The following is a 26490-nucleotide window of genomic DNA, read 5'->3' as shown; positions in this document are numbered from 1 at the left end:
ACAATGACGAATATTTACGTGCATTGAGCGTGAAAATTTCTAGTAAAAATGTTACACAAAAAACGTTTCCTGTCCAACATGACTAATTGATATATGAAATAGGGCAGCAAAGTAAATATCTCACTGGAAAGGTGATATCTGCGTTACCAGAAGCTCAAGCTCTACAGTAAAAACTTCAAACTTACCAGAAATCTTCATCAGACATGCTTGTTCTAGATTCAAATTCGGTCTAGGCCGGCCTAGGTTTTTTATGTTTATTTTATTCATCTAGACTTCTGGGAGAAAAACTTCGCACCAACAAGTTCTCCACATAGCTCATCGCAACAAACGCACAACTACAGCACACTACCGAAAAAGCTTCACTTTTCCATGGAAAACGAAGAAACAACAAGCAAAGAGAATCGAGTATTCTCTTTGCAACAAGTGTCAATGCTATCGTCTTCCCATGCAGTCATTTTATTGCCTCGGGGTTGCCAGACAGTTTTGCCAAATTTTCAGAATTCGTAGTACACAGGTTCCTGTAGCGGCTCTTGGTGAGTTTAGATGACTAGTTTCTAATTTATTTAACAGCCGGCTTGAAAATAAATTGTGAAACTTTGTCACACTATCAGGGTTTTTTCAAAACGTGCTAATCAAAACATGTAATTAAATCTAATTTTGTGAGTAACACGAAGCTGTAGCCGACTTCCGTGGCTATAAAAAGCCATGGATCCTGGGTTCGAATCCCGGCCTGGACATGGGTGTTCTTTGTGAGTGCCCTTCCATCATTTAATTATCACTTATCCTCATCGTCGTGATTACCGAAAAGTAGCAGAAAGCGACGGTAAATAACAAATATCAAGCACCTGTCTGTACTTTTTCAGTTACCGATATTTTCTTTCCTCATTGGAAATTGCATTATTTATTGCTCTATGGAATACAGAATGATTTCTTTCGTATTGGTAATTTTCTTTCTTACGTTAACTTCATTGCTTCTGGCAACTCTTCATTGTTTACCGTTCTCCGGAGAGAGGGCCAGTTTCGGACGACAAACCCTCCGTCCTCCCAGCCCATTCCCAGCCACAGATCCCGCGCGTGTTATTCCGCCAGTTCCCTCGCCTCTTTCCCCTCGCGGCAGCGCCTGAAAATGTTCTACGTCTCGTAAGGTGGGAGGACGCCGCCCTGCCAGATCTCTCTCGAAGTTCCGTATTCCCCCGCACGGTGGCCTGCAAACTTCGCAATTGTCGCGGAAGAATTAATACTGAACCGACTAACCAACGATCTATAAGCAACGGAATATTTGTAATTCAGACAATGTAAAAGATAATATATAAATGTTAAAGTAATGTTTGTTCACTTGTGATTACACACGGCAGTGCGGCGTCCGTATCGTCCTTATGAGCAGCCGCCCCTGGTATCAAGTATGGAAGTTTCCAATTGTGTAGCTTGCCGCCTTGCCCTTATTTTATTTGCTAACATTTCGGAATGACATTCGAATCTAACAACTAAATATTTAAATGATGGACGATCTAACACACTGGACTTAAAGTTCTAAAAGTAGGACGTACAAAGTATAGTTGTGGATGTTAGATTCCTTTGTGCGTAAAACTCTTGCATACTGGAAACAGAGGGAATCATTATGAAGCATGATTTATAAAGGTCTCCTTGAATCAGTTCTGCAGAGAGGCCCAAAGCTGTTGGTACATATTAATCGTCTATTAACATTATCGACCTGTAAATATCAAGTAGATACAGTCCCTATTAGTCTATTTATGTTAAACTTTATATTCTTTGGCAATCTGGAAAGGTCATTATCGAAATATTGCTATTTGATGTTGCTCGATTTTTTTTTTTTTTTTTTTTTTTGTTCGTTGCAGTTTCAAGATATCATCCCTTTTCTGTTACTTATCTCTTTTGGAGGAGGAGGCAAGTGCCTATGTGTACCCTACTATATCTGCCAATGCGACACAATATATTAAAAATTTGCCCCCTGTATGATTGACTTCGCCCCCGTCCTTACAAATAATTCCTGACTACGGGCCTGGTTATAGTCCTTCGACGTCGCTAATTTATTTTACACATGATAATTGCTTTACTTAGGAAAAATAATACTCAGTACACTAGCGAATACAATTTGAGCAAATGAAGTTATTACGGGATGAACAGGCTACATAAAATCATTACTTTCTTTACTTTTGGACGTTCATTCTCTAATGTTTCTTCCGAAAAACATCGGCCGGCTGATGTCACGGTTTACAGGGTTGCCAAATTGAAGGCTCCAAACTATTGTAGGTGGCAGCACCCCTGTTGTGTCCCCATTCATGGGAAATTTGATGATGAACGTGCTGCTATTACATTAAATTAAATTGCAAGTTTAATTTCATCTTAACCTCAGAAATTGCGCCCCGCACACCCCTACTGCTATGTCTCGTCTCGATAGGATCCTTAGTGGTGAGGTTGTGAATCAACCAATTACTGCGTTCGGGGTAAAGAGATGAAGCTGTGTTTTTCGCAGTACAAAATTCAAAATATATCGTACCATTTCAGTATGGGATATAATGTTATACACATATAATGTTATATAGGTCACGTAAGGGGTGGAGGTTCAACTTTTGGAAAAATTAGGGTTGCTTTATTTCGTAAGCGAAAATCCAAAACACTGCTGGCCGGTAGCTTGTTGGGGAGTGGGGTGCTGGACCCGACAAAGGTGTGTCACTGCGTTTTTAAAAACAAAATTTCTTTAAGATGACTCGAGGGGGAGAAAAATAACTGATTTGAAAGTCTGAATGCAGTTTCTTATCGCAGACATTCCGAAACTATCAGGAAATTGCAGACATTTGGTATGCAGTCCCATCTGGTGTGTGGAATTACTTAATTTCCTTCCCATCCGTATCCCGTCCCACGTCTCTAATTTAAGTGAATGAAATAAGTCCGAAGAAATTTTTATGAATAAGCGGATAGAACAGGTAATCTGGTAGCCTAATTTTACTGAACCAAAAGGGTGGGGTTGCACCCGTTGACCCCCCTTAAATACGCCCATGGTTATACACATTATTTCCTTGTAATAATTATGCATAAACTAAGTATTGATATGTACTGTGCAAATGAAGTAATCTTCTCAGTGTACGATTTTCTCTTATCTGCACAAAAAAAATTGATCATAATTTGCTCAACAGAAATGAAACACAAACTGAAATTACTTTAGGGGAAAGAAAGTAAAATAGACTTTATAAATAACGTGAAGAATGTGAAAATTCTTATTTTCCACTACATACGTTACGGTAAATTTCGATAAATATAAGTTTAAATATATTTTTGAAAGTTTGGTCAGCAACCAATTTTACAAGCAATATTTTTCGCATGACCTGAGAACACGCACGGAGCAGAACCCTTTCATTTATCTTGCACTTGAGCAGCAGGGATATTTCATTGAAGAATGATCATTAAAAGCATAGCTTTCCTTTCCACTATCGCTCCTTCTTCCATTATTTAAATCTATACCGATTTGTAAAACTGCTGCACAAGTTCACTCACCGTGGGCTACCCTAACTAAACTGGACGCTGGAAGCAGACGACAAACGAGCTCTCTCTAAGTAGTGACGTATTAACATGGCGGGGCGTGTTTTCAGCGCAACGCTAACCTCGCAACTTTGGAAGTCTCGTTTTGGCCTTAAACTGAACGCAGAGAAACGCGGCAACTTGCAGGGGTTGTTTTTTCAGGGTGTAGTTTTTAAAATTGCTGTAAAAGAAATTGAGAAGAAATGTCCATTTAATTGCTTTATTTCTGTTAATCTGATAAAGAATAATATACAGGGTGAACAGAAACTATAGGGACAAACTTCAGGAGGTGATTCCTGATAAGTAAAGGAACAAAAAAGTTCGTATCAACATATGTCCGGAAACGCATATTTACCAATGTACGAGGGCGGGCTGAAAGTAATGCCTGCTATTTTTTTGTGGCGGTTTAAAGACATTTTGGATTTTGAGCAACCATGCTCAGACTTTCCCCCTTCTCCATTCCAAGTTTCAAACTTCTATCACCATGGGTTGTTGAACTAGAGCGAGGAAAATGGCAACATGTAACCATACTATGTCGGTGCACCTGAAACTGTGGGTTGTGACCGAGTTTCTAACTGCAGACAATGTGTCCCCCAATTGACAATCATCAGAGAATGAAGGCTTTTTATGGCAATTAATGTGTAACGTCAGTACTTGTTGGTTGATTTGTTGTTTTAAGTCCACTTTATGCACAGTAAGGCTAATTGAGAGTAATTAAAGTGGGATCCGAACCACTTGTGCCTCCACCGGGTATCGAACCCGGGACCCCTTGATTACAAGGCGATGACGCTACCACTGCGCCATGTAACGTCAGTACGGTTTAAAGACATTTGTTGGGCTGTTCCTGCTCACAATGAAAACCACTGCCGAGGAACGCTTAACTCTCAAGAAGTTCCTTGTCTCAGACAAGGACAGACAGCAGGGATGATCTATTGTTGAGAATCCGGTAAAGAATAATGTATAATAATTCCGCAGGACTGAAACTTTTATTTTTATAGTTGTTTTTAATAACTGACTTTTTTTCACGTGATATTATACTTTTCCACGTAGCTAGTAAATATGGTCCTTTGTTTTATATACACAAATTTATCGTCAAGAATAGTTATTACAAAAAATCTTTTTTCTTCTGTTTCATGTCTCGCAACCTTTAGGGCTATCTTATTTACACGAATTATAATTTTAAAATTGTTGTTACCAAGAATAAGAAGAACGAAAATACGAGGGGAGAATATCTGCTTAATATAATGAAAACATACGTTAATATTAAATTATCGGATAGGGCATAATCTCAGTCATAATCTATAACAATATATATCATGCGTTTACGCACTTAATACATTTTTTCTTTATAATTTTGCGAGTTTCTTCGATTCCTACCCGCCGTCGAATTTCACATGCTCGCATTCAGAAAAGAAACAAAGCATAGTGTAAACATTCAAATTTTTGTATTTTCGACCCATGGCAGCTAGAGACGACCCAAATGACATCAAGTTAATGTTCTTTGTGCATAAACGTACAATATTTAGCTCATTTTCGGAACCATTCCGTTGCGCTTAAATATATCAATTCTTAGGTTCAGGACAATGTAATTTTCGGAAACTTATGACTGGCTACATAATCTTTAAGCTTTGCTAACCCATTTTTATTATCGATTTACACGAGATATTGTTACCTTCATTGAAAATAACGTTTGAATAGCCATCCCATCGGGCTCCAATGTAAAGCCTAGGACAACCAAACAACGAACGAAATTATTTAGGAACACAACAGAAGTGGTGCCGCCACCGGAAAAGTTTGGCAATGAACAGCCCCATAGCAGAAACGGTGTCCAAAGTCGACAGGATTTTGTTGACAGGGTCATGATAAAGTTTTACCCAGAAGTTTACAAATGGACACAATAGAAATTAATCTATAATGCAAAATGAACATATATCTAAAGCCTATGTCTTCAAAGCAGCTTTTGAAAAACAAAATACTTAAGTTGTATTCCTTGGAGTATACCTATTGCAATTGTTACTATCAACAGGCAGGAGCATATTCTAGTCCTTCAGATGTACTTCAATGGGCCTCATTGAACAATTAGATGATTTTCCCTGAGAATTTTACTATTTTCAAATTCCCTGAGATTTCCAGGTTCTTCAGGTGTGTGGGAACACTGAACTTATCTTGGAAAACGTACACCATATTAATAGAATCCTTCCTCCTACAAGAAAAACTACGATCACCACAACCGGTTACTTCTACAAATCATAACACAAGTCCTTTATACGAAGGGAGTTCAACAATTATTGTCCCTAACATAGAAGGAATGATCCGAAACAACTGAATTGTTTTGTGTATCATGTATAACTCTTTGAATGGTTACACACAAAATTTCAGCCATGTAGGGTCAATAATGTTAATGTCATGTTATGTTTTTCAGGACATGGTGAGCCCTGACAGAAAATTATAAAAATCGGAAGTGACAGCCGTCATTAGGTACTGCTTCAGTCTTGGGAACAAGTGAAAGTCACTCAGGGTAAGATCTGGAAAGTAGGGAGGGTGCTCGATTAGTTCAAATCCAGCAGCAGTAACAGCGTCGGCTGTAAGATGACTTATGTGGGCTGGAGCATTATCCTGCAGCAGCAACACTTTCCTGTGACACATCCCTCTGCGTTCCTCCTTGATTGCATCCCTCACTTTTGGAATCATTTGCGAATATTTGTCACCTGTGATCGTATTTTGGCGCTGGAGGTAGTCAATGAACAATACTCCCTTGGCATCCCAAAAAATGGTGGCCATAAGCTTGCTAGCTGATGGCATTGTCTTGAATTTCTTGGGGGCGGAGAATCATGGTGGCGCCACTGCATACTCTGCTGTTTTGATTCATGGTCATAATGGTTTACCCAGGTTTCATTTACGGTCACACATCTACCAAGAAAGTTACCCGGGATTCTCTTAAACAAGGCCAAATTTGTCTCTGAACAGCGGTACTTAATGCCGGCTCTCACTTCCGATTTTTTCCATTTTCTCAGTCAGGGCTCACTTTGTCCTGAAAAGCATAACATAACATTAACATTATAGACCCTACATGGCTGAAATCTTGTGTGTAATCATTCAAAGAGTTATACATGACACATAAAACATTTCAGTTGTTTCGGATCATCCCTCCTATGTTAGGGACAATAATTGTATAACAAGCACCAAACCAACTAGCTATAATCCCTCAAAAATACACTGGAGGACATCAGCATGCGAGAAGCCTAAGGCAAATCTTAAAAAGTGGGGACATTTTTTTGACCTAACCCCAACTTGTGATGACCGCACATTGGGGGGGGGGGATCCATAGCACAAGCAAAAAAAAATACCTTCAATCTAAACGTCAAGTCTGAATTGCTTACTGCAACTCTACTAACTTACATGAATCTATCTGGAATGTATGGTACACATTTAACTACATTAATTATAATCAACGTACACCCCACACATGAATGATAGACAACAGTTCACATGACAATTCTTTACCATCTCTCATTCCTCCCAAAATCCGAATTCACTGAAGACTTCTCCTTCATAACCCAAGTAGAATTATAAACCATACTGTCTACCATTAAAAACACGACACCACGAATTGATGGCATACCATCAATCGAATGTTTACCAAATACAGAAGTAGACATAATTGTTCAGAAATGCAATGGCATCTACAGACTTCTTGTCATGATACCTGAATGAAAAAAACAACAGTTATTCACATTTTAAAATCAAACAAAACTACCCATCCCAACTTCATACCAACCCATAGTATCGATTTCAGTATTAGAAAAGTTATTTGAATGGACACTGCAGATCAGACTCACTCTGTTGCTAGAAATAAGACAATTTTTTTCACCCCACTCAACTAGGATTCCTCATAAAACACAGTGGCCAAGAAGCCGTTGCAACTTTAAGTGACTCCATACAAAACAGCATTATAACTCATGCATATTGCTACAAGATTTTTATAGACATAGAAAAGTCTATGTCCTCAATATTTATAAACTCTTGTCATTAAATTAAACAACTTCATGTTCACCCATAGCTCCCTACTATTCAATGGAACCTCTACACCAATAGATATTTACATGGCTGCTTTACTACACCTTAAGTGTTCTACAGTATGTTGATGACTTGATTTTACAAGATTACTGAAGTTGCACAGTAGATTCGACTATAATGCACAAGCATAGGCACCGACTCCATGAGGCTTAGGGGGCTCGAGCCCCACCAATGTTAATGATGTGGGGGCAGAGCCCCCCAAATAATTTTGCTGAAGAGAATCTAATGTATTATTTTTCTTCTCTTGTAAAGTTTACTCTGAATTGTGCCACATGAACTTAACTTTAAATACACATTTGAAATGTTCTAGACCATCAACTTTGGGAGGGCTGAGACCGCTAAACTGTCAACTTTGGGGGGGCTATGACCGGAGACAGCAAAACACATTACTTATTACTATATACTAAGTATATAATTATTATTTACTATTATGCATATATTAATGAATGAAAAGGCTGGCCATACTGGACTGCGACCACTTTGCTCTCATCGGTGGACATTGAGAGCCTCCAGTATGCAACAGATATTAAGGAACTATGAAAACCTTCTCAATTTTCTTGAGAAATGTTCTGAAGAAGATTCTACTGACGCAGCATCAAAATGTGCTGGATACCTGAAGACAATGCTTCACTTCAAGACATTTTTCTTTCTCTCCCTCTACTGCCATGTGATGGGTCCAATAGAAGAGGTAAACTGTAAGATTCAGTCTCCACGCATTGGTGCTACAGAAGTGGAATCAAAACTAAAATACTTGACTGACATCTTTCAAGAAAAGTGAATGTGTTTTGAGTAGTTCTGGTTGAAATGCACAGAGGGCAAACCGAGCCTCGTTGATGAGCCAGAATTGCCCCGGCAACGTCACGTCCCTAAGAGACTTTAAAATCCTGATGCTGCCAAACATCACAAGTTATATACTCCAAAATAGGATTATAAATCAATATGCACTGACGTGTGTGACACAGCAAAATCATGTGTTAAACAAGGACATGAATCTACATGACTACAAAAAGTAACAGCCGTAGAGAAAGAGTGCATCTCAGCTGTGAACAGTTGCACAACAAACTTTCAGCAAACCCGAGAATTCTTTCGCCAAGATTTGGATGCCGATAAGCTCTCCTTACACATGTCCATGCTTGGTGATATCGCCAAACAGAAGAAAGTGGTTCTAACTACCATGCGTGACATAAGGAAGTTTCTTTTGGAAGACAGCACCCTCCAGGAGCCAAATTCATGATGGTCCTCCGCACTGTGCCACTGACGACAGCCACAGCCGAAAGGTCATTCAGTGCTATTAGCCAACTAAAGACATATTTGATATCTACAATGAGGCAGAAGAGACTAAGCAGCTTAGCGGTACTCCACATACATCAAACTGTGCTTGAAAATTTGTACCTGAGACCGCTCGTTAATGAGTTCATAAAAAAATAACCCACTGCGTAGAGAAACTTTTGGTTTATTTTTAAATCATGTTCATATGTTTTTGTTGTGTATGTCACTTTATATCTTAGTGTGCATGCTATTTTTTTATTATTGCAAAATTAAATTTAAAAAGTAAAATATTGTAGCAAGAACAAGAAAGTAAAATTATTTTCCTGCGATTTCCTGTTCGCATTTATGTAAATAATTAAATAAAACTGTTAAATATTCGTTATTTTATGGGTTATTTGCAACCCATCACATGTCTGTTGCGGACATTAAAACACACCCATGCCCTCGCCGGGACTCGAACCCGATACCTCTGGATCAAAGCAAGTTGAGTCGACCACCCAACAAGCTCGGCTACCGAGGCCGGCATAAAACTGTTAGGTTGGTTGTTCTCTTAATGTAAATACATACTTTTCAATAAAAATGTTAATTGTTATCTAAAAAACATATGAGCAGACACAAAAGACATAAAGAGACTTTGAAACATTTTCTAAACGTTTTTCATGTTACATTTCATTTGCATGAGGAATATAATAGCCGCTTAAAAACTGCTATAGGTGAGATTTTGTTCTTGTGCAGAAAATAATTTCAATATATCACATTAACAATACTACTTAGGTGTTACTGATTCCGGATTTTTCCGGGGTTCGAACTACAAAAATCCATTGTCGGATAGTCCCAAAAACCATTCACGGATAGCCCAGAAAACCATTGACGGATAGCCCCAAAAACCATTCACGGATAGCTCCAAAAACCATTTCCGGCAAGGTTAGGTTAGGTTCGGTTAGGTTAGGCAAGCATAGTTTTCTTGAAACATACATGTATTTGTGGTCAAATATATTGAATGATGTAAGAAAAATACATCCACGGCTTTCCAACAATCTATAGAAACTCAATTCCGTAAGTACTCCTGCAAAAAATGAAGAAATTCGTTTATGCGAGATCGAACCGTTACCTACTTTTTTATATAGGCTGCGACTATTTTCACCAGATGGTGAGAATAGCATTAGGACTATTTTCACCAGGGCTCGACGTGCGTGTTGCATATTATTGTAGGCGCGCCTCCTCGCAGACGGGTTTTTTCCGGGTCTTGTGCAGATCTCTAGGTAGGATTTCGTAGCTTTTGTCGCCCTCGTATTGTCTCAGTCGCTGTGATCATGCAGTACACTCTACGAATTTTCATGGTGCTTGTTGACGAATTGAATGGCATAGGCATTTTCAATGGGATGGCTCTACGTGCAATGTACCAAGTGGATCAGTCCTTGGCCCTGATCCAAAGTGTGAGGTCCGGTTAATTTCCTGAAACTTATGACCACAAGATTGCGTAATTTGACACTCTCCATCGACTTCTTCCTGTGGGGGTAACTTAAGAGGAGGAGATACAGTTACGCACCAATTGTGCATTTATTTCAATATCGTCCGAATGGGCACTGCTACTAAAGAGAAACCCTGGTTGTATCCAAAAGTGAATTTCTCCCCATGTTGCAAGTGGAAGCGTTTTTTATGTTGATTTTTAAGCTGGACACGATGTTTGAAAAAGTGATGAATAAGAATTTTCGGAATCCCATGTATTCCTTATGGGGAATCAATTTCAACATCAAGTTACAGCAAATCAAATGGAAGTTTCGACTTTTCCGCTGGTGAAATGCATCTTCAAACTGCCGTCTTCCCGTCGATATATTTTTCTATTCCATCGGAAGTTTGATATCCCCAAGAGAACAAATCAAATAATACTCCCATAAGCCCAATGCATTTCACCTTGCCTCCTACGGCCATCCTGGCAGTGTTGCAAAACCTGATCCGCATAAATGAGCTAAATTTCACCTTAAATGGAGTTAAAACTGACTTTCAAGGACCTAGATTTACGAAGTCTGGATGAAGTGCTTCCTAGGGTAATGTTAATTGTCAAAAGGTGGCGCGCTGCTATTACCGTTAACTCTAAATTGATGACAATTTATTCTTAGTTTTCACCATCTAGATCCTGCGGCATCACTCATCTCATGATCGTACGAAATCGAAAATAAAGGATTCCTCGATAACGATATTTTGCCAATTTCACGTCAACACGGCACTATAAAAAAGTAGCTGGGGAGATAAGAGGGAGTGGGGCGACGCAGCCAATATAACAATATCACGTCACGTGCAAAATGTATAATCATGGTAATAGTTGGTCTATGTGGGCCGGAACCAGTGATGGCATCATAGTGGGGCACGAGGGCAGGCGCCCCAGTTCACAGCCAAATGAGTGCACGAAAGAGCCAGATCTAGCTCCAAGAGAGCTAAGTTTGCAACACTACCACGGGAGAAGATCCCCGTGGAGACTTTCTCCGCATACCCTTAAGGAAATGGTGTGCGCTGCACACCCTAGGACAGTGGTAGAATTGAAGGAGAGCATTACAAACAATATCATCGGTATTGACAACAGCATACTCGAACGAACGACCAGGAACATGTAACGACGTGTCACGCTGTGCCTTCAGGATGGAAATCTCATAGCGAAGCAGAACACGCTGCTGCGAAGGCTGGTATAACCAGTCGCTTTCCCCCCTCCACGTAATCCCATTCCCTCTCGCGTGTTCATTGGTGGAGCCGTCTCGCGCCACTACTTGCGCAGAGATTTGTTTTCGTTCGCTTGCTCCAGAGATACCCGGAACTTAGTTAGTACATCCTCCCCTTTTACAAGTCCGTCCCTATCCTTCCAGTAGCACCACGCATCACCATTGGTAAATACGTAACTGATCTGTTCTCTGATACCGAACGATAATGTATTGTGGGCTCGTAATTTGTCAGTGCGATAACGTGCTCTTGTATAGTGGGATGCATAAGTATGACCTAGCAAGTTGTTCATCACCATATTTATTCTCCGTTTTAAGCAATGAGATTTTCAGGAATTGAAACAAAATGCTGAAAATCCCTACAGTAGTGTACATAAAGATCCACGTACGATTTAAGAAGAATATAATCAAAATAGTTATGGACACTTAGCCGTGCAATATTTGTACATCCCACAAGTATTTGCTTCTCAAAGAAAAAATAAAACCCTTTATTTTCGTCTGAAATGCAATCATATAGTTATGCAACATATTTGCACTATTTTTTATTCCTGATAATATACACTAAATCGCCTTCTACATAATAAAAAAATACAATTCAAAAATTATATTTCCAAGTAATACACTCCAGTCTATTTATCGAAGCTCTTCTGATTTAAAAATAAAATAACATGTATCTTGTCACTATAAATGCCTCAAAAACTCTCTGCAGATTTGCAATAAAAAATCAAGATTTTCCATCTTTACGCTTGCCTATACGAGAAAAAAATGCACGTGGACACAGAAACACTATTTTGCCTGCTGGAAGTCCTGAAATACTGGATGAGAGAACCAATCAGAGAGGGCCAGCATCCTGTATAAAGTAAGGGGAAGCGCCGGAAATACTCTCAGGAAGTATTCTTGCAAAGAGCTTTCAATTCTTTCCAGATGCGCCTTCGAAGCAGTTTCTTCCCTTACTTGCCTGCGAATGAAGCTGAGTAGGCCCGTGAGCGAGTTATTCCTCTCTATTTCTTTCGCAGTGAGGTTGTTAAACTTTAGCTTCACTACCGACACCTAGAAAGAAAAAAAATAATAATCATATGCGGTGCCTTCGTGTGGTTATTGTGCCGCTCGGGCACGGCCCATGCGGCGCCTGGACTTCACGGCGTGCCGGTGACATCAGGGGCGAGTCGAGTATCTGAGTGGCGTTCGTTGAGCAAAATTTTATTTAGCTGAGCAGCAGAGGCGTCTCGTGAATACACGCGGTGCATGCTGCGCATGCGTCAATTGTGGGAAAAAGGACAGCTTGCTCTGCGACGACATTAATGAGCATTTCTACATTCTAATTTCTTCATATAGGAGAAGTATTTATTTTACACGAGAGCGCTGAACTAAGCTTTCAGTGGCGGCTGGCCAAGTGCAACAAGTGCAGATGTTTTCACCTAATTTTCAAATTAATATTGACATTTTTCATTTGCTTGTTAAATTAAACTATTTCCCAGCAGAATGCACACGATAATACTCAAATAATAATGAATAATGAAAATATACACTAATATTTTACGCATATTGTTACAAGCAGTAATATACATAAATCTTCTAATGTACTGTTAATTCAAAGTCGTATTATCCCATTCTAATTCTTGCCTTCCAATACGTTTGACGGAAATAAATAAATCTCGATTATATAACAAATGCCAAAAAAAGTACACTATATAGCCAAAAGTCACCGGGCACCCAGTGCTGTTCATTCCAAAGACCTCCCTTCGCTATTATTACAGCATTTACTCTTCGGGGCAGGCTTTACACTAAGTTCTGGTATATTCCTGTTGGAATTATTTTCCATTCGTTCTGTAGCCTCGTGAATAAATAGTTCATGGGTGTGTGATTGCCTAGGGCTCATGTCGAGGCTCCAGTTAGTGGATCTATAATTTTCGAGTGTCGAGTGTGTCTGGCACGCAACCGACGCTCCAGTTCATCTCAAAGCTGTTCTATGGGGTTCCATGTGGGCATCATGCTATTGTCTAAAATGTCCTCATATACACCACTGTTCATGTTGCCATTGACCAAAACTAATGGCCCGAGGCCAAACCAAGAAAAACAGCCCCATACCATGACACTACCGCCACGTTCACTCTGGTGTCCAGTGACTTTTGGCTATATAGTGTACTTGTTTGGCATTTGTTATATAATCGAGGGTTATTTATTTCCGTCAAACTTATTGGAAGGCAAGAATTATAATTGGATAATACGACTTTGAATTAACAGTACATTAGAAGATTTATATACGTACATTACTGTTTGTAACAATATGCGTAAAATATTAATCAGGAAGTATACTTTTCGTCAAGTGGATCTACATTTTTTATTATTATTCAATAAATATTCAATTCTTTATCTTCTTGACATTAATTTCCTTGCCAGGGCAGTAGTTTTTATGCAAATGTTGGACATCTTAACTACACGTAAGCTAGGTAATGAATACGTGCTATTATATCTATATTTTTATAGCATCTTTTTAATTATACATGTATTAATATAATATTAATTAATTTACATATTATTATGAATAGATCTATAAATTATATGAACATATTAATTTAAACATTTATATTTTATTATTTCCGAGAAATTTGTCTCGGGCCCCTCCAGAAATATATTTCTAGATATGCCTAGGCTGGAATTCGAATCTAGGAGACCTGACTTCGAAACTCGCTACAATAGCCACTCTACCATATCCGGAAGATTGAATTTCATTCTTCGCAGACACTGCTCATCCCCTTACCCTTCCATGAGGGTGGATGCATCTAAATCTGTGGTATCAAAAGAAAAAGTCACTTGAACAGAGAAAACGTACCCAGTCTCCAGCTAACCTATCCTGAGCAGCTTTGGCTTCCAGAAAGCTTAAAAACGCCTCAAGAGGGAAGGGTACAGGATTCTCCATGAGACCACAGCACGCTAGGACCAACTTCCACCTTTTACTCGTGGGCCAAAAGAAAATGTGCCTAAGAAAAGCAAAAGAAAAGGATGAGAAAGAGTGAAATGAAGTGGAACTTTGATTATATGTTTTTCAGGGATCTAACATTAAAGAAAAAACTTAAAGTGTGAAATACGGAAACGTAATATCGGGGTTCCACTGTATGCGGTTTAAGTAGCACTTAAATCATGAGACTCGCGCACACCACGGCCATGTTTTGGGTTCCTCAATTCTCTTAATTAATAACTCTGAAAATATCAGCATTTATTGTCGGAGGAAGGGAAACGAGTAAGTACATTCGATTATTTTACGAAAAGTTTATAACGTAACGACGTGTGTGTACGGGCTCAAACTATTATTGTCCATTTTCTTAATAATAAACTCTGTAAGTAATATCCGTTTCAAAATAGTTCGAGCGACACTAAATTTGCCATTTTCATATTTTCAAACATATTATTGGTTTCCGTCATTCACTGCAAATTCCTACTTTGCTTCTGTAATAAATTCTGACGCTCATATTTTAAAGGAATAAAATTCAAGCATAACTCACTCACCGTAGTTTTCGGAATGAAAATAAACCTTTCTTTAAGTTCCCTAGCAACGTCCGTTTCCGTAGTCAAGAACAAACATGGCAAACTCGAAATAATTGTTATACCTCTAAACATTTTATTAAAACAGCCACGATGTAGATTTTGAGTACCAATCTGGACTGAATATCCTTATGTAGATGTCACTCTTGTTTGAATCACGTTTTCTAACTAAGAATTGATTTGTAGGACAATGTAGGATTTTTTGCCCCCAAACGGACGTTGCTAGGGACGTAAAAAAAAGGCATTTTCACACTTAAAAAAGGGGGTAATTGATTTTTGAAGTTGGTAGGTGTTTCCAGACACCTTGCTCCTGGGCTTCCTTCATGGAGAACATTTATGTCAATGAGTAAGTGAGTGGGTGGTGTGATTGGGGCTTTATATACGTATGTCGGTTTAGTTTCCATAACTGAACCAGATTGGTGCAAATGGTCTTATTGGCAGTGGTTGATGATGGATGAAACTTTAAGTAAGTAAATAAATAAATTAATAAAACTAAGAAGCTGTGCCCATTACCTGAAGACTTCAGTGATGGTAGGCCTCTCGTAAGGGTCGTGATGCAGCATCCACGCTATGACGTCACTCGCGTTGACGTCCGTAATCTTGATGCTAGCAACTCCTCTGCCCAAGTTCTCAAGTATGTCATTGGCTCCAGAGCCGAATGGATGCAGTCCTCCACTCAGGACAAAGTGCACCAGCATTCCTCCCACTTGAATATCTGACTTCAGGGTGCATATCAACCTCCAGCTCTTGTTGTAGTCTTCAAACGTTTCCCTGGACCACCAGATCATTGAAGATGCCAAGGGTCGATGATGTTGCTGCAAAGTCTGAAAGAACAATGGTAAGGATATGCTTAGGTCAGGTTATTGATTAAGACTAAATTGAAGGTCATGTCACCTTAGTTCTTCAATGACATAAGTACGTTAAGTCAACATGGAAAGTGGGTAAGTTAAGCAATAATTAAGGTAGTAGCAAGTCATATCACTGTTTCATTTTGGAGTTATCCTTACACGATATGCAACTAGGTGCACTTTACTGTAAGTTGGTTACTTAACTATAAGGATGAAATTGAAAATGTACTTGTTCTTTTCATGAGCTGAGTCCACTTTAAGTGGTTATCATACAGTCACGGACACTTTTCGGTTGTAACAACCCTCTGACTTTCAATGGGATCATTATAACCCAGAAGTATCCGTGACTGTACGTGATTGAAATTTATGAAAAAGAAAATGCGACAAATGAATGAGTTAAAATTTTTGAGTGCTTCTGTACGTATGGCCATTTTACACCCTTCAAAGTACACGACGAAAAATCATCTGCTACCAACAACGCATTTGATGTTTCAAACATGGCAATGTCGCCATAGCAAAAAGTGATGGACAATAAACAACAGAACAAATACAAATGACATGAGACTTACAGAATAGCCACTAAGTAAAAATTAAATAAACATCTTGTTCACAACTCACCTGATACAGTCCAAAGTCGGAGAGCCTTAAGGATCCATTCTCATCTATTAAAACGTTGGAAGGCTTTAGGTTACCGTGAATGATTGGCTTCCCTCTTGTGTGCAGGAACCGAAGGCCTTCAAGAAACTGTTCAAAGAATCCATGCATTAATCTGCTGTGGATTTGATTATAGTAATTTACGAACAGGCTTACTTGTTGTTCTTCCAACCCGAGCTACGACTCCACAATTCCAGAGTCAATTGGAAACCAGATAATATTATCCCCTACACCGTTGACACATTGTAGTTTAATCCCTAAATTATTGTGTCATATCGGAAAAGTTTGTTTTGCACTAAATAGTGCGGCGGTGCTTATGCGCTGACCATTTGAGCATTACCGTGTAGCTAATTGGTATTCTGTCTTGCCTACAACATGGCATTCTAGTGGCGCGTGTCGTCAGTGTACACAAATTGTGGGAAGAACAACAAGTTAGATCAAACTCATTTAGCTATATCTAAATAATCAATACAAGTACCATAGCCAGAGGATGGCATCAGTGGCGTGCCGAGGAATTTCGTAAGGTGGAGCTATTATTAGAAATGGAGAAGTTACTTTGATTTATATATAAATAACATTCCTTCTATGGTATAACTTTTCTTTTTTCCTCGGCGTTACGATGGCACATATTTTTCGGAACATGCTGTGATAAGGCCTGCATCATTAGAAATTCTGTTATCTTTCATCCTGTCTGGCATTTCTAATGGAAATAAATATAATTTTGTGCTAAATCCTTATTGATTGATTGAATTGGTGTTTTAAGTCCACTTTATACACAATAAGGCTAATCAGGACTGGACCTACAGTTTAAAGTGCGATCCAAACCACCATGTGCCTTCACCGGGTATCGAACCTGGGATCTCTTGATTACAAGGCGACCACGCTACCACTGCGCCATCGAGGTGTTAAATAATTGTTGTAAAGTAACTGATATTTTTATTACTATACGACAATAAAAAATGGCCATCTGTTTACGTTAGGTAGCTTAATTCAATTTATACACAGAACAATTGTTCTAAGTTTGAATTTACTAGGGGCATTACAATTTGTATGCAACTTAGCACTTCAAATAAAGTTATTTAATTATTAGCAAGATATAACAGCTCACTCGGGTTAAAGCCTGGCATCGCTCTGTCATTATTTTAAAGGTGATACTTACTTACAAGTGATGTCACTTTCTGAAATTGAACATAGATCTATCAACACACATTTGGGAAAAATAATAGGGTTTGCGTTTTATTATTTCCTTATTCTAGCTATAAAAATGTACACAAAAACCACTTTACCTGTCTAACCAAGTCCATTGTTCGAGGCTCCAGTGAATTTGTAAGCTTCAGATACATAAGATATTCACCAAGATTCCATTCACACAGAGGCGTGATGAGGTAGATGTGGTCGTCCTCTTCTATGCATGTTAGATAGTGTAGTATGTTATCATGCCTTAGGGGAAGGAGTGGTTCAACGCACTTTTTCAGAGACACGTAAGTGAGGCCGGCAAACGAGTACCTGGGCACATTCTTAACAGCGATTCCCTTTCCAGCACCATCGAGAGCCAGAAATACTTCTCCAAACGTTCCCTTGTCGATCACGAAGTGTCCAGATATCTTACTCAGTGTTAGCCCTTCCAGGACCCGCTTCTGCTTCGCGGGAAGGTTCTTCAGGGCCGATAGAAGCCACCACCATCTTCCGTGCTCCATTTTCGGTGGATTTTGCACGCCTGTTTTTTGCGACGCTGTTACCATCGAATTTTGAAGTGAGGAGAGCTTGCCTTGTGTGTTTTGAGTATAGAGAGTGGGAAAATTGGAGTACATCACAACAGGAGCACCTGTTGTGTTCATTTGCCAGTTTGCCTGATTCACTACATACTGATTTGATGTGCTGGGAACACTCTGAGGAGAAAATCCAGGCGGTACAGGTACATGTCTGTTAGGCTGAGAGGAATTGTACATTCCTATTCCCTCCATTGTTGGATACGAGAAATTAGTTGAGTGTTGCCCTCTGCCAGAATTTGTACATTCTGTAATAGGAGGAGAACTTGTTTCTGACGACTTCTTCGCATCCTGCTTGTAGTTGGGAGCAGGATAAGCATACTGGTTGGAGGAGGAAAGCTGCGTCGAGGTTCCTGGAAAAGATACGGGCGAGGTGGATGTCTGGTACTGATTTTTAGAAGTTGACGCCGACGTACACTTAAGGGACATTTTCTTTTGGTTGCTTGAGTCAAAGTACAACATCGACGAATCCGAGTACCGTTCTAGATGAAATGTCATCTCGCTTGGTTCTTGAATCTGAACCTGGGATAGGGAACTATAGGAATATCTTGAATAACCGTCAGATTTTGTCTCTTGGTTGTATCTCAGGCTCAAGTCTGAAAGATACATATCCGGAGTCATCAGTTCTGGAGTTGTCTTGCTAGTCTGCTCACTGCTCCTCGGAGAAGCGGAACAATCAGCTTCAAAATTCAATTCACCAGAAGTGATGTCGGTGTCCGTCAAATCTGTCGATTCGTGTTTGCTGTACTCCTCTCTGCTCACCATGTAGTCTGCAGATCCACTTCCCTCGCGTCTCTTCGCTGTTGCACGATCCTTCTCTCTCTCTCTCGCCAACGCATCCGTCATGTCGTCCAGACGGACTTGTTGCTTCAGAAGCCTCTCCCTCAGATTCACCACCACTCTTCTGTAACACCGTTCATCAATATTATGCTCTCTTGCTATCCTTAGTTTCACCATCAATGACTCCCACTTTTCTCTAACGCGGCGGTTGTACTGTTCCTCCAAGTCTTGCAACACCATCTGCAACTTCTTCTGAAAACGGGTGTAATGGGCATTGTCGCCTTCTCCTCCCCTGTTCCTATTCTTCGACATCATATGAAGATGAGACTGTAGTCTTAGTGCATGTTCTTCTTTACGTGCTTTCTTGTATCTCGTCATGAGATCCTGGAACATTTTCTGAAGGTACAGCAGTATGGCATCAGCCTCGTTCCTATTGGTGCGGGTAAATCTAACGGACGAACCATCTCTCACAGTGGAATCCAAATCGTCCACTGAACGATGAGAAGTTCCCGAGCTTGAAAATTGAGACCTCTTAGTGACCGATCGCCTCGTCTGAATACTTGAAGGTCCGGATGAGTATACACTTATGGCCTCTTCGCTGAACGATCTCTTAGGGCTAGAGCAGTCGCCGTCGTATCCATTAGATGACAGAAGCGTTAGAGATTTGCATGGTTTGAGTTCAAAGCCTTCAAACGAGCTGACACCATCTCCAGCTCCGCTAGTTTCAGATGTATTCCTGTCAACCCCATTGTCTGGTTTCTGACATTCCAGATAGGGCGATTCTGGTTCCTTTCCAGACTGAGTGGCCGATTTTGACAAGGAAGCTTTTAGCTCTTCGACGGTCGAGATGGATTTTATCAGGTCCCAAGGAGAGGACTGAGGCCACTCGCCCACCTCGGAAGAATCCGAAGTAGTTTGGTTAGAGTCCGATCTGTACGACTCGGAGAAGCTTGTTTCGTTGCGGTCCAGCAAAGTCTGACTATCGGTCTCCTCCACTATGGTCGGCAACTCCACAGCCTCAATCTTCTCCGACGGTTTCTCGCTCTTCGATTTGCCCTCAGAAGGCTTTGGAACAGGTTTCTCAACTCTGACGTGCAATTCAGCTATCATCTGAGCCCTCATCTTAGCGACTTTCAATTTGTTCGCCTTCGCCTTTCGACGCATCCTTTTAGACACTGGGAAGCTCATACTTGCAGGAACAATTCTTTCAATTTCTGCACCTCCGTTACTTATTTGAGATTCTTTTTTGAACTCTCCTCCACTTTCAACATTCTTCTTAATCTGCTTCTCCTGTGTAACAATTGTCTGGCCGCTTTCTAACAATTTCATTAACTCTCGAAACTGCTTCACCTTTGCTTTCACAAGCCTAATGTGATAATCATCAGCGTTGAAGTTGTAAGTAACAATGCACATTTCTAAGAATCTTCGGTAGTAAATGTGAATTTCGTGATAGTGCAGCTGAAGCCAACCTCGAGCACAGTTGCCCACCGGACAAGCGACGAATAAAGGCATCAAAGCAGCCGCCATAATCCAGGAAGTCGATGACGACAAACCATGTCTGAAGGAAGACAAAAAAACGAACAAATCTATTAATGCTCTGTTTGGGTTACTTTCTTGGTTCTATGTTCATATTGTTTATCTTATTTGCACTTGTGAGGTTTGATAGTGAGAAGGAATAAGTGAATTTGAAATCCAATATACCAAAGAATAATGGTCCAGTAGTTTTGTAGCCACATCTGCAATTGTAGAATTGCAAAATTATGGTAAAACGTAACGGGAAATATTTTCAACTCGTCTATGAACCTCTGGACGACAACAATCAACAGCACACAGTCACTTACTGGCAAAGGCTTATGCATGGCATTCAGCTTGGTGCTTATTGTTTACATTCAATTCTCGGATGTATTGGAATAAATTATATTAGAGGCAGTGTGCTGCTGCACACGTCTACAAAATTTCAGCTGATGTTGTCGCAGCACATTTTTAAAATTACCGGTACATCTGTATATGATTCGCTACAAAATTCGTGTTGCTTGTAGTGAAAATTTCGCCATAGCTATATTTCTTCTTGTAGTTTTGAGGCACATTTTGTCAGTGGTTACAATGTTTAGTGATAGTTTTTTTCAGCAGCATAGAAACAGAAAAATATGAAATATCGACACGTAACTGTGTTTCGTGATAGGTTTGATGTTTCTAGTTCAAAATACTGCCGCTAAGCAAGGGCATGGTAGGAACAGAGCAGGCGCGGCTCGTGCATAATTTTTCTGGGGGTTCACCAAAATTATGCAAAGTGGACTTATCTAAACCTTTTGAGACACTACACGCTTTTGTTCGTAGAGATAGTACTGGGAAAATTATCAAATTTTGGCCGGTAGATTACTGACAAAGTTAATTTGCTTTATGTTCAGATAACAGTGACAGCACCACACAGTGTGTGTGTAGGGGGCGATCATTTTAATTTAAGATTTTCGTATGGTATTGTATTTAGGGGTATCTCAGAATTCAGAAAATATTCTCGCCTCAATTTTGCCTCTTCCACTCTTGCCAACTCTTTTCTGGTCCCACCACTGTCAAATAGACTATATTATTGGAACTGGATCCTGAACCTACAGTTAAAAAATACAAATCTCTGCCTGCTAAAATGAGTATGTATCAGTAATCGAACCCAAGACCCCTTGATTACAAGATAATTCTTATATAACTATTCGCGACGCCAAGGGTCCCGGGTTCGAATCCCGGTCGGGCTTGGTTGTTTGTGAATGTCCATTCATCAATTTCATCATTTCATCACTCATCCCCATCTTCGCAAATTAGCCAAGAGGCACAAAACGCGAAGTAAAATAAACTAAATCAATCAATCAATCAATTATATAACTATTCGAAAGTATATCGCTAAATCAAAGCGATTAGATTCTATTCTATGCAATATGTTAACTTCTCGCACAGCAACAACTACACTCCTTCCAATACACAATCCACCTCACTTCACTCAACGTATCACTATGCCATATATATTTCAATCACCAGCCATGCACTTCAAAACAAACTAACAAGTATGGAGACAATGACACGTAACAAAGTTAAATGCGCGCGTCCCTTCGAACACCCTCTCGCGCTAGAGTATAACTGATCGCACGAAACCCAAACAACTTTTTGGTCGTCTTCTGACGTAAGTGCGAAATGCCTTCATTGTTAGGTTAGGCTTGAATAAATAGCAAATATTACAATTTTGGTCAAGCTAAGACAACTAAACCTAAAAAGCCTAACATGTCAACGAAAGCATTTAGTCTGACGTAAGAAGACCAAAAGGTTGTTTAAGTCTTGTCCGATAAGCAACCCCTCGCCCTCGCGCTATTTTTGACTTTTCGGCTCCTTCCACCTGAAGTGTTTCCATCTTAAAGATGAAAACTCTGAAGGTGTAGGCAAGTTGTTTTCTATCATATTTATCTTATTTGTCCCATCATCTTTACTTCTAGCTTTCGTTCGGTGTTACCTCTACATTTATATTACACCCTCTTCATTAATCTAATAAGCCTTGTAAAATATAAAAATACAAAGAGAATGCCAAATGAATTCAAATTGAAACACACAGTGCAACACTGGAAGAGAGAAGAGCGTGATTCACTCCAGCTCGCTGGTGATCCTACGAACTGCGCATTAGAGGTCTGCACGGGCTCGGGCCAGGCCCTCGGGCCTAGGCCCGGCCCGGTCCGCGGGCCGGACTCGGGCCATAAATAACCAGAAATTCTCGGGCTCGGGTCGGGCCCGGGCGTCGTGGCTATTTTGTTAGCGAATATTGTCATCGAAAAATATTTTTTAATTATTGAAATTATGGTTTACTTCGAGAATGAGAATAGGAGCACGAAGTACAACAGTGCCCATTTTTTTTTCAAATGCTGAATTGGAAAGTAATTTTAATTATGTTTTCGGGCTCGGGCCGGGCTCAAGTTTACTTATTATAGGACTCGGGTCGGGTTCGGGTTTCATTTCCTCGGGCCGGGCCGGACTCGGGCCTTACAATTTAGGCCCGTGCAGACCTCTACTGCGCATGACCGTTTTGACGAGACGGCCTTCCTCCAGTCTCAGACTGCATGTATTTTCGCCATATGTACGCGTCGAGCTTCTGCTAGCCGTCCTAAGCTTTTAGCATGGTAGGGGTTGGCTTGCGGAGGTTCAGCGGAGGCTTTGCACGAAACAGAACTAGAGGGGAGCTGAGTGGCTCTGGCCCGCGGTTTCTCCTTCTCACTAAGAGAATTTGCCACTCTACGCTTATGAACTTCTCAGTTATTGTTTATTTTGTATATTACTGGGGGTTCACTGCACATTTGCGCTATACAGCCAACCGCGCCTGGAACAGAGGGAATAAAATCTAAGAAATCCGACATGGTTGCTAAATGCCCCCACTTCACCCCTCTCTTGCACAAGCACCACGCTCGCGATATTTGTTTATGCAGATGGTTTGTTGTGTATAATCCCTCTGCTGTTGTCGGTTGCTGAACGGAAGTTACCACGTCTCCTTCTCCTATCACGATGGTGCTACCGAGAACTTGACGTCACACGTTGACCTACGAATGTATTTCCTGGGACGCGTCAAGTATCTGAGCGCTCAGCGAGCAAAGTGATCGCTCAGTTACTTGACGATCAAATAGGCGTTGTTCCGCGAGCGCTGCTCAGTTGATCGCTGAGCGAACTTGAACCTTGCTCGGCACAGGTTTGAGCCACAGAATATAGCGTTTTATGTTTCGATCTCGTGAGGCAAAGGAAAGAAGAGGAAAACTGTATGATGGCGGGGTGGCGAGCCGCGAGTGGCGGACCAATGAGGTAATATTTTGATGAACTGAACGGCTTGCAATAGAGATATAGCGTAATTAGAGAGGAAGTTCAAGTCACAGAAGGTGATGTAATATTCCAGATTTTTAAAAATTGTATTAAAATGAAAGTGTTGTTTATTCCAAATATTAAATATACACCGTAGTCTTGGAAAGTTATGCAAGGGTGTGAAAATTAAAATTTCGACAGTTTTGTTCACATCAACTATTCTATTCCCATAATTTATAGCTTTTCAAAGCACCGAAATCTTGTCCACTCGACGTCGAGCGAACCACATTCATCACAGATTATTCAAGACACTGATATTTTGATCAATAGACTGGGACAATTTTAGAAAATTCTGACTGTAGGAAGCATTTTTGAGGAAAAGCGGGCAAACATTTTCTGAATGTATTTGATGTGCTGATTACGAATATTTTGTTTTCCACTCTCGATTTTGGTGTTATATGCTTCAAATCGCTAAAAAACAAAATGGCGGCAATACGAAATGAGTTCCTATTAACTTTTGAAGGAGCAGAAAGAAAATAGTGATCTTGGTGTCAAACATTATGTTTTTGGGTATGCTGAATCCAAATATTATGTTTTCTAATCTGAAATTTTAAGCTATGTGCTCCAAATAGCTAAAAAACAAAATGGCGACAATACGAAATGAGTTCCTAATAATTTTTGAGGAAGCAGAAAGAAAATAGTGATCTTGGTGTCAAATATTATGTTTTTGGGTATGCTGAATCCAAATATTATGATTTATAATCTGAAATTTTAAGCTGTTTGTTCCAAATCGCAAAAAAAAAACAAAATGGCGGCTACGTGCATCCATGAAATGTTTCGTATCCATACTTTTGAACTAGGAATAAAACAGTGTAATAGTAGGTTTTTAATACAGAAAAAAGTATAGAACATTGCTAAAGTAAAGATGCAAAATAATAATATTATTCAAAGCATAAGACCATATTGAAATATTAACAGTACCAGTGTATGATAAATCCGCACGTTACCCTTATTCAACCTTATTTTGCCTACAAAAATAGTATAACATTTTTCTAGTCACGGATATTCGTGCACTCCTTAGTGCCAGTATATGCACATTTGCAAGCTGCAGTACATACAAGCTGGCCTTTCCTGCAGGAACATGTAGCGGATATACAACCACCCAAACATCCACAGGTGACAATGTCGTAGCAGGGTTGTGGAATTGGTGGCAGCGATTGAAGTTTTGGAACGATCTATCCATCAACCATTTTCCATCTCAAGATAGTAGGTGGTGGGTGGTAACACAGGTTTTGGTATGACCGACTGCCTCCACATCATGGCTTGATAATGGGCCCGTTGTACATGAAACCGTAGAGCATCGGTAGTGGGGGGCAGTGCTTCTGGTGCTTTTCCTTTGCTGAACAGCTTTACTCTAGCTTCATCACAGCTGCTTGCATCCGGTACACCATACAACTCGCATATGAACTTCTCTGCCTTGTGTGCTGTTTCTTGTTTCAATTCGTCATCACCAAGATTTAGTAGATCATTATTATTAGTGTTAAATATTTTCCATGCTGTCTTCTTACTGATCCCAGCAATGTAGGATACTGTGTCGCATCCTGTTATGGCGTGGAATGAGATGAGAGTTTCGAAGACAGGATCCGCAAATGAAAGCTTCTGCCTGACTTCATGTACTGGAATGTATTTTCTTTTTTATATATATATTCCTCCTGCTCGCAACCACAATTTCGTACATCTAATCTTGTGAAATAACGCTACCAATTGCACTAAGACATCTGCATCACGTGCTGAGACAACAATGTTATCAGCACCAGAATGAAGACAGTGAAGTACAATACGCGTGTCCGCCTATTCGTGGTTTGCCTGCAATCCTTCAATAGACAAATCACGATTGTTTGTTCGTACGTCATCCTCCTTGTGAAATCCACCGGAAACCACAAATATTTTGTCTTCAGGAGCATTGTCGATAAAATAATTAGAGAGAAAACAGGCCAAATCTTTTTTATTCTCCGAGTTAGCAAGAAAGTCACTGAATTTGTTGGGGATTGGCACGGATCCATTATCTATTACTCTCCTTACTAAATGAGCATGTTTCAAGCGCCTATCCCTTTTTCCAGCCTTGATTGAAGTTGCGTTATACCGATCAAAGGTGACATCAATCCTCTTAAAGCTTCTTCCCATAGAAAGAACAAGGTTAAGAAATACATCTGCCAGTTGACCAAAGTTTAAAAACTCCTGCAGGCTTTCCAAGTGCAACAACTAATGCTTGACCATCTATTATAAGACATGACGCAGACGGAATTGATACATCAGGTGGACAAATTACATCCTTGGTCATCACATCAGCTAGAATGGCTTTGTTTCCTGTTCTCAGACTTCCGTTTGTGTTGGCACGGGAGACTGGAATTGGCATTATTTAATGACACAAAATGCGATTTAGATCCACATTACGACCTGCCTCATAGGTAGTTACGAGGCGCT

At 40.0% G+C, this 26490-nt stretch overlaps 1 protein-coding gene across 1 annotated transcript in view; it reads right to left on the bottom strand.

The window, feature by feature from the left end:
* Positions 1-12127: 12127 nt before the first annotated feature.
* Positions 12128-26490, bottom strand: part of LOC145989205 (uncharacterized) — a 50639-nt gene continuing 36276 nt past the window's right edge. Inside the window, exons 8-12 of the mRNA XM_083124545.1 lie at positions 17926-20746; positions 16604-16729; positions 15651-15961; positions 14428-14575; positions 12128-12644 (exon numbers count right to left, since the gene is read on the bottom strand). Of these exons, the coding sequence (XP_082980671.1) occupies positions 12381-12644; positions 14428-14575; positions 15651-15961; positions 16604-16729; positions 17926-20746 (3670 nt within the window). The 3' untranslated portion in view covers positions 12128-12380. The remainder of the gene's footprint in view (positions 12645-14427; positions 14576-15650; positions 15962-16603; positions 16730-17925; positions 20747-26490) is intronic.

The sequence above is a fragment of the Lepisma saccharinum genome, chromosome 1 (assembly GCF_977018435.1).
Source record: "Lepisma saccharinum chromosome 1, izLepSacc3.1, whole genome shotgun sequence".
In the NCBI taxonomy this organism is placed as follows: Eukaryota; Metazoa; Arthropoda; class Insecta; order Zygentoma; family Lepismatidae; genus Lepisma; species Lepisma saccharinum.
The sequence above is the reverse complement of the archived record's forward strand: the minus strand, read 5'-3'. Positions and strand labels throughout refer to the sequence as shown.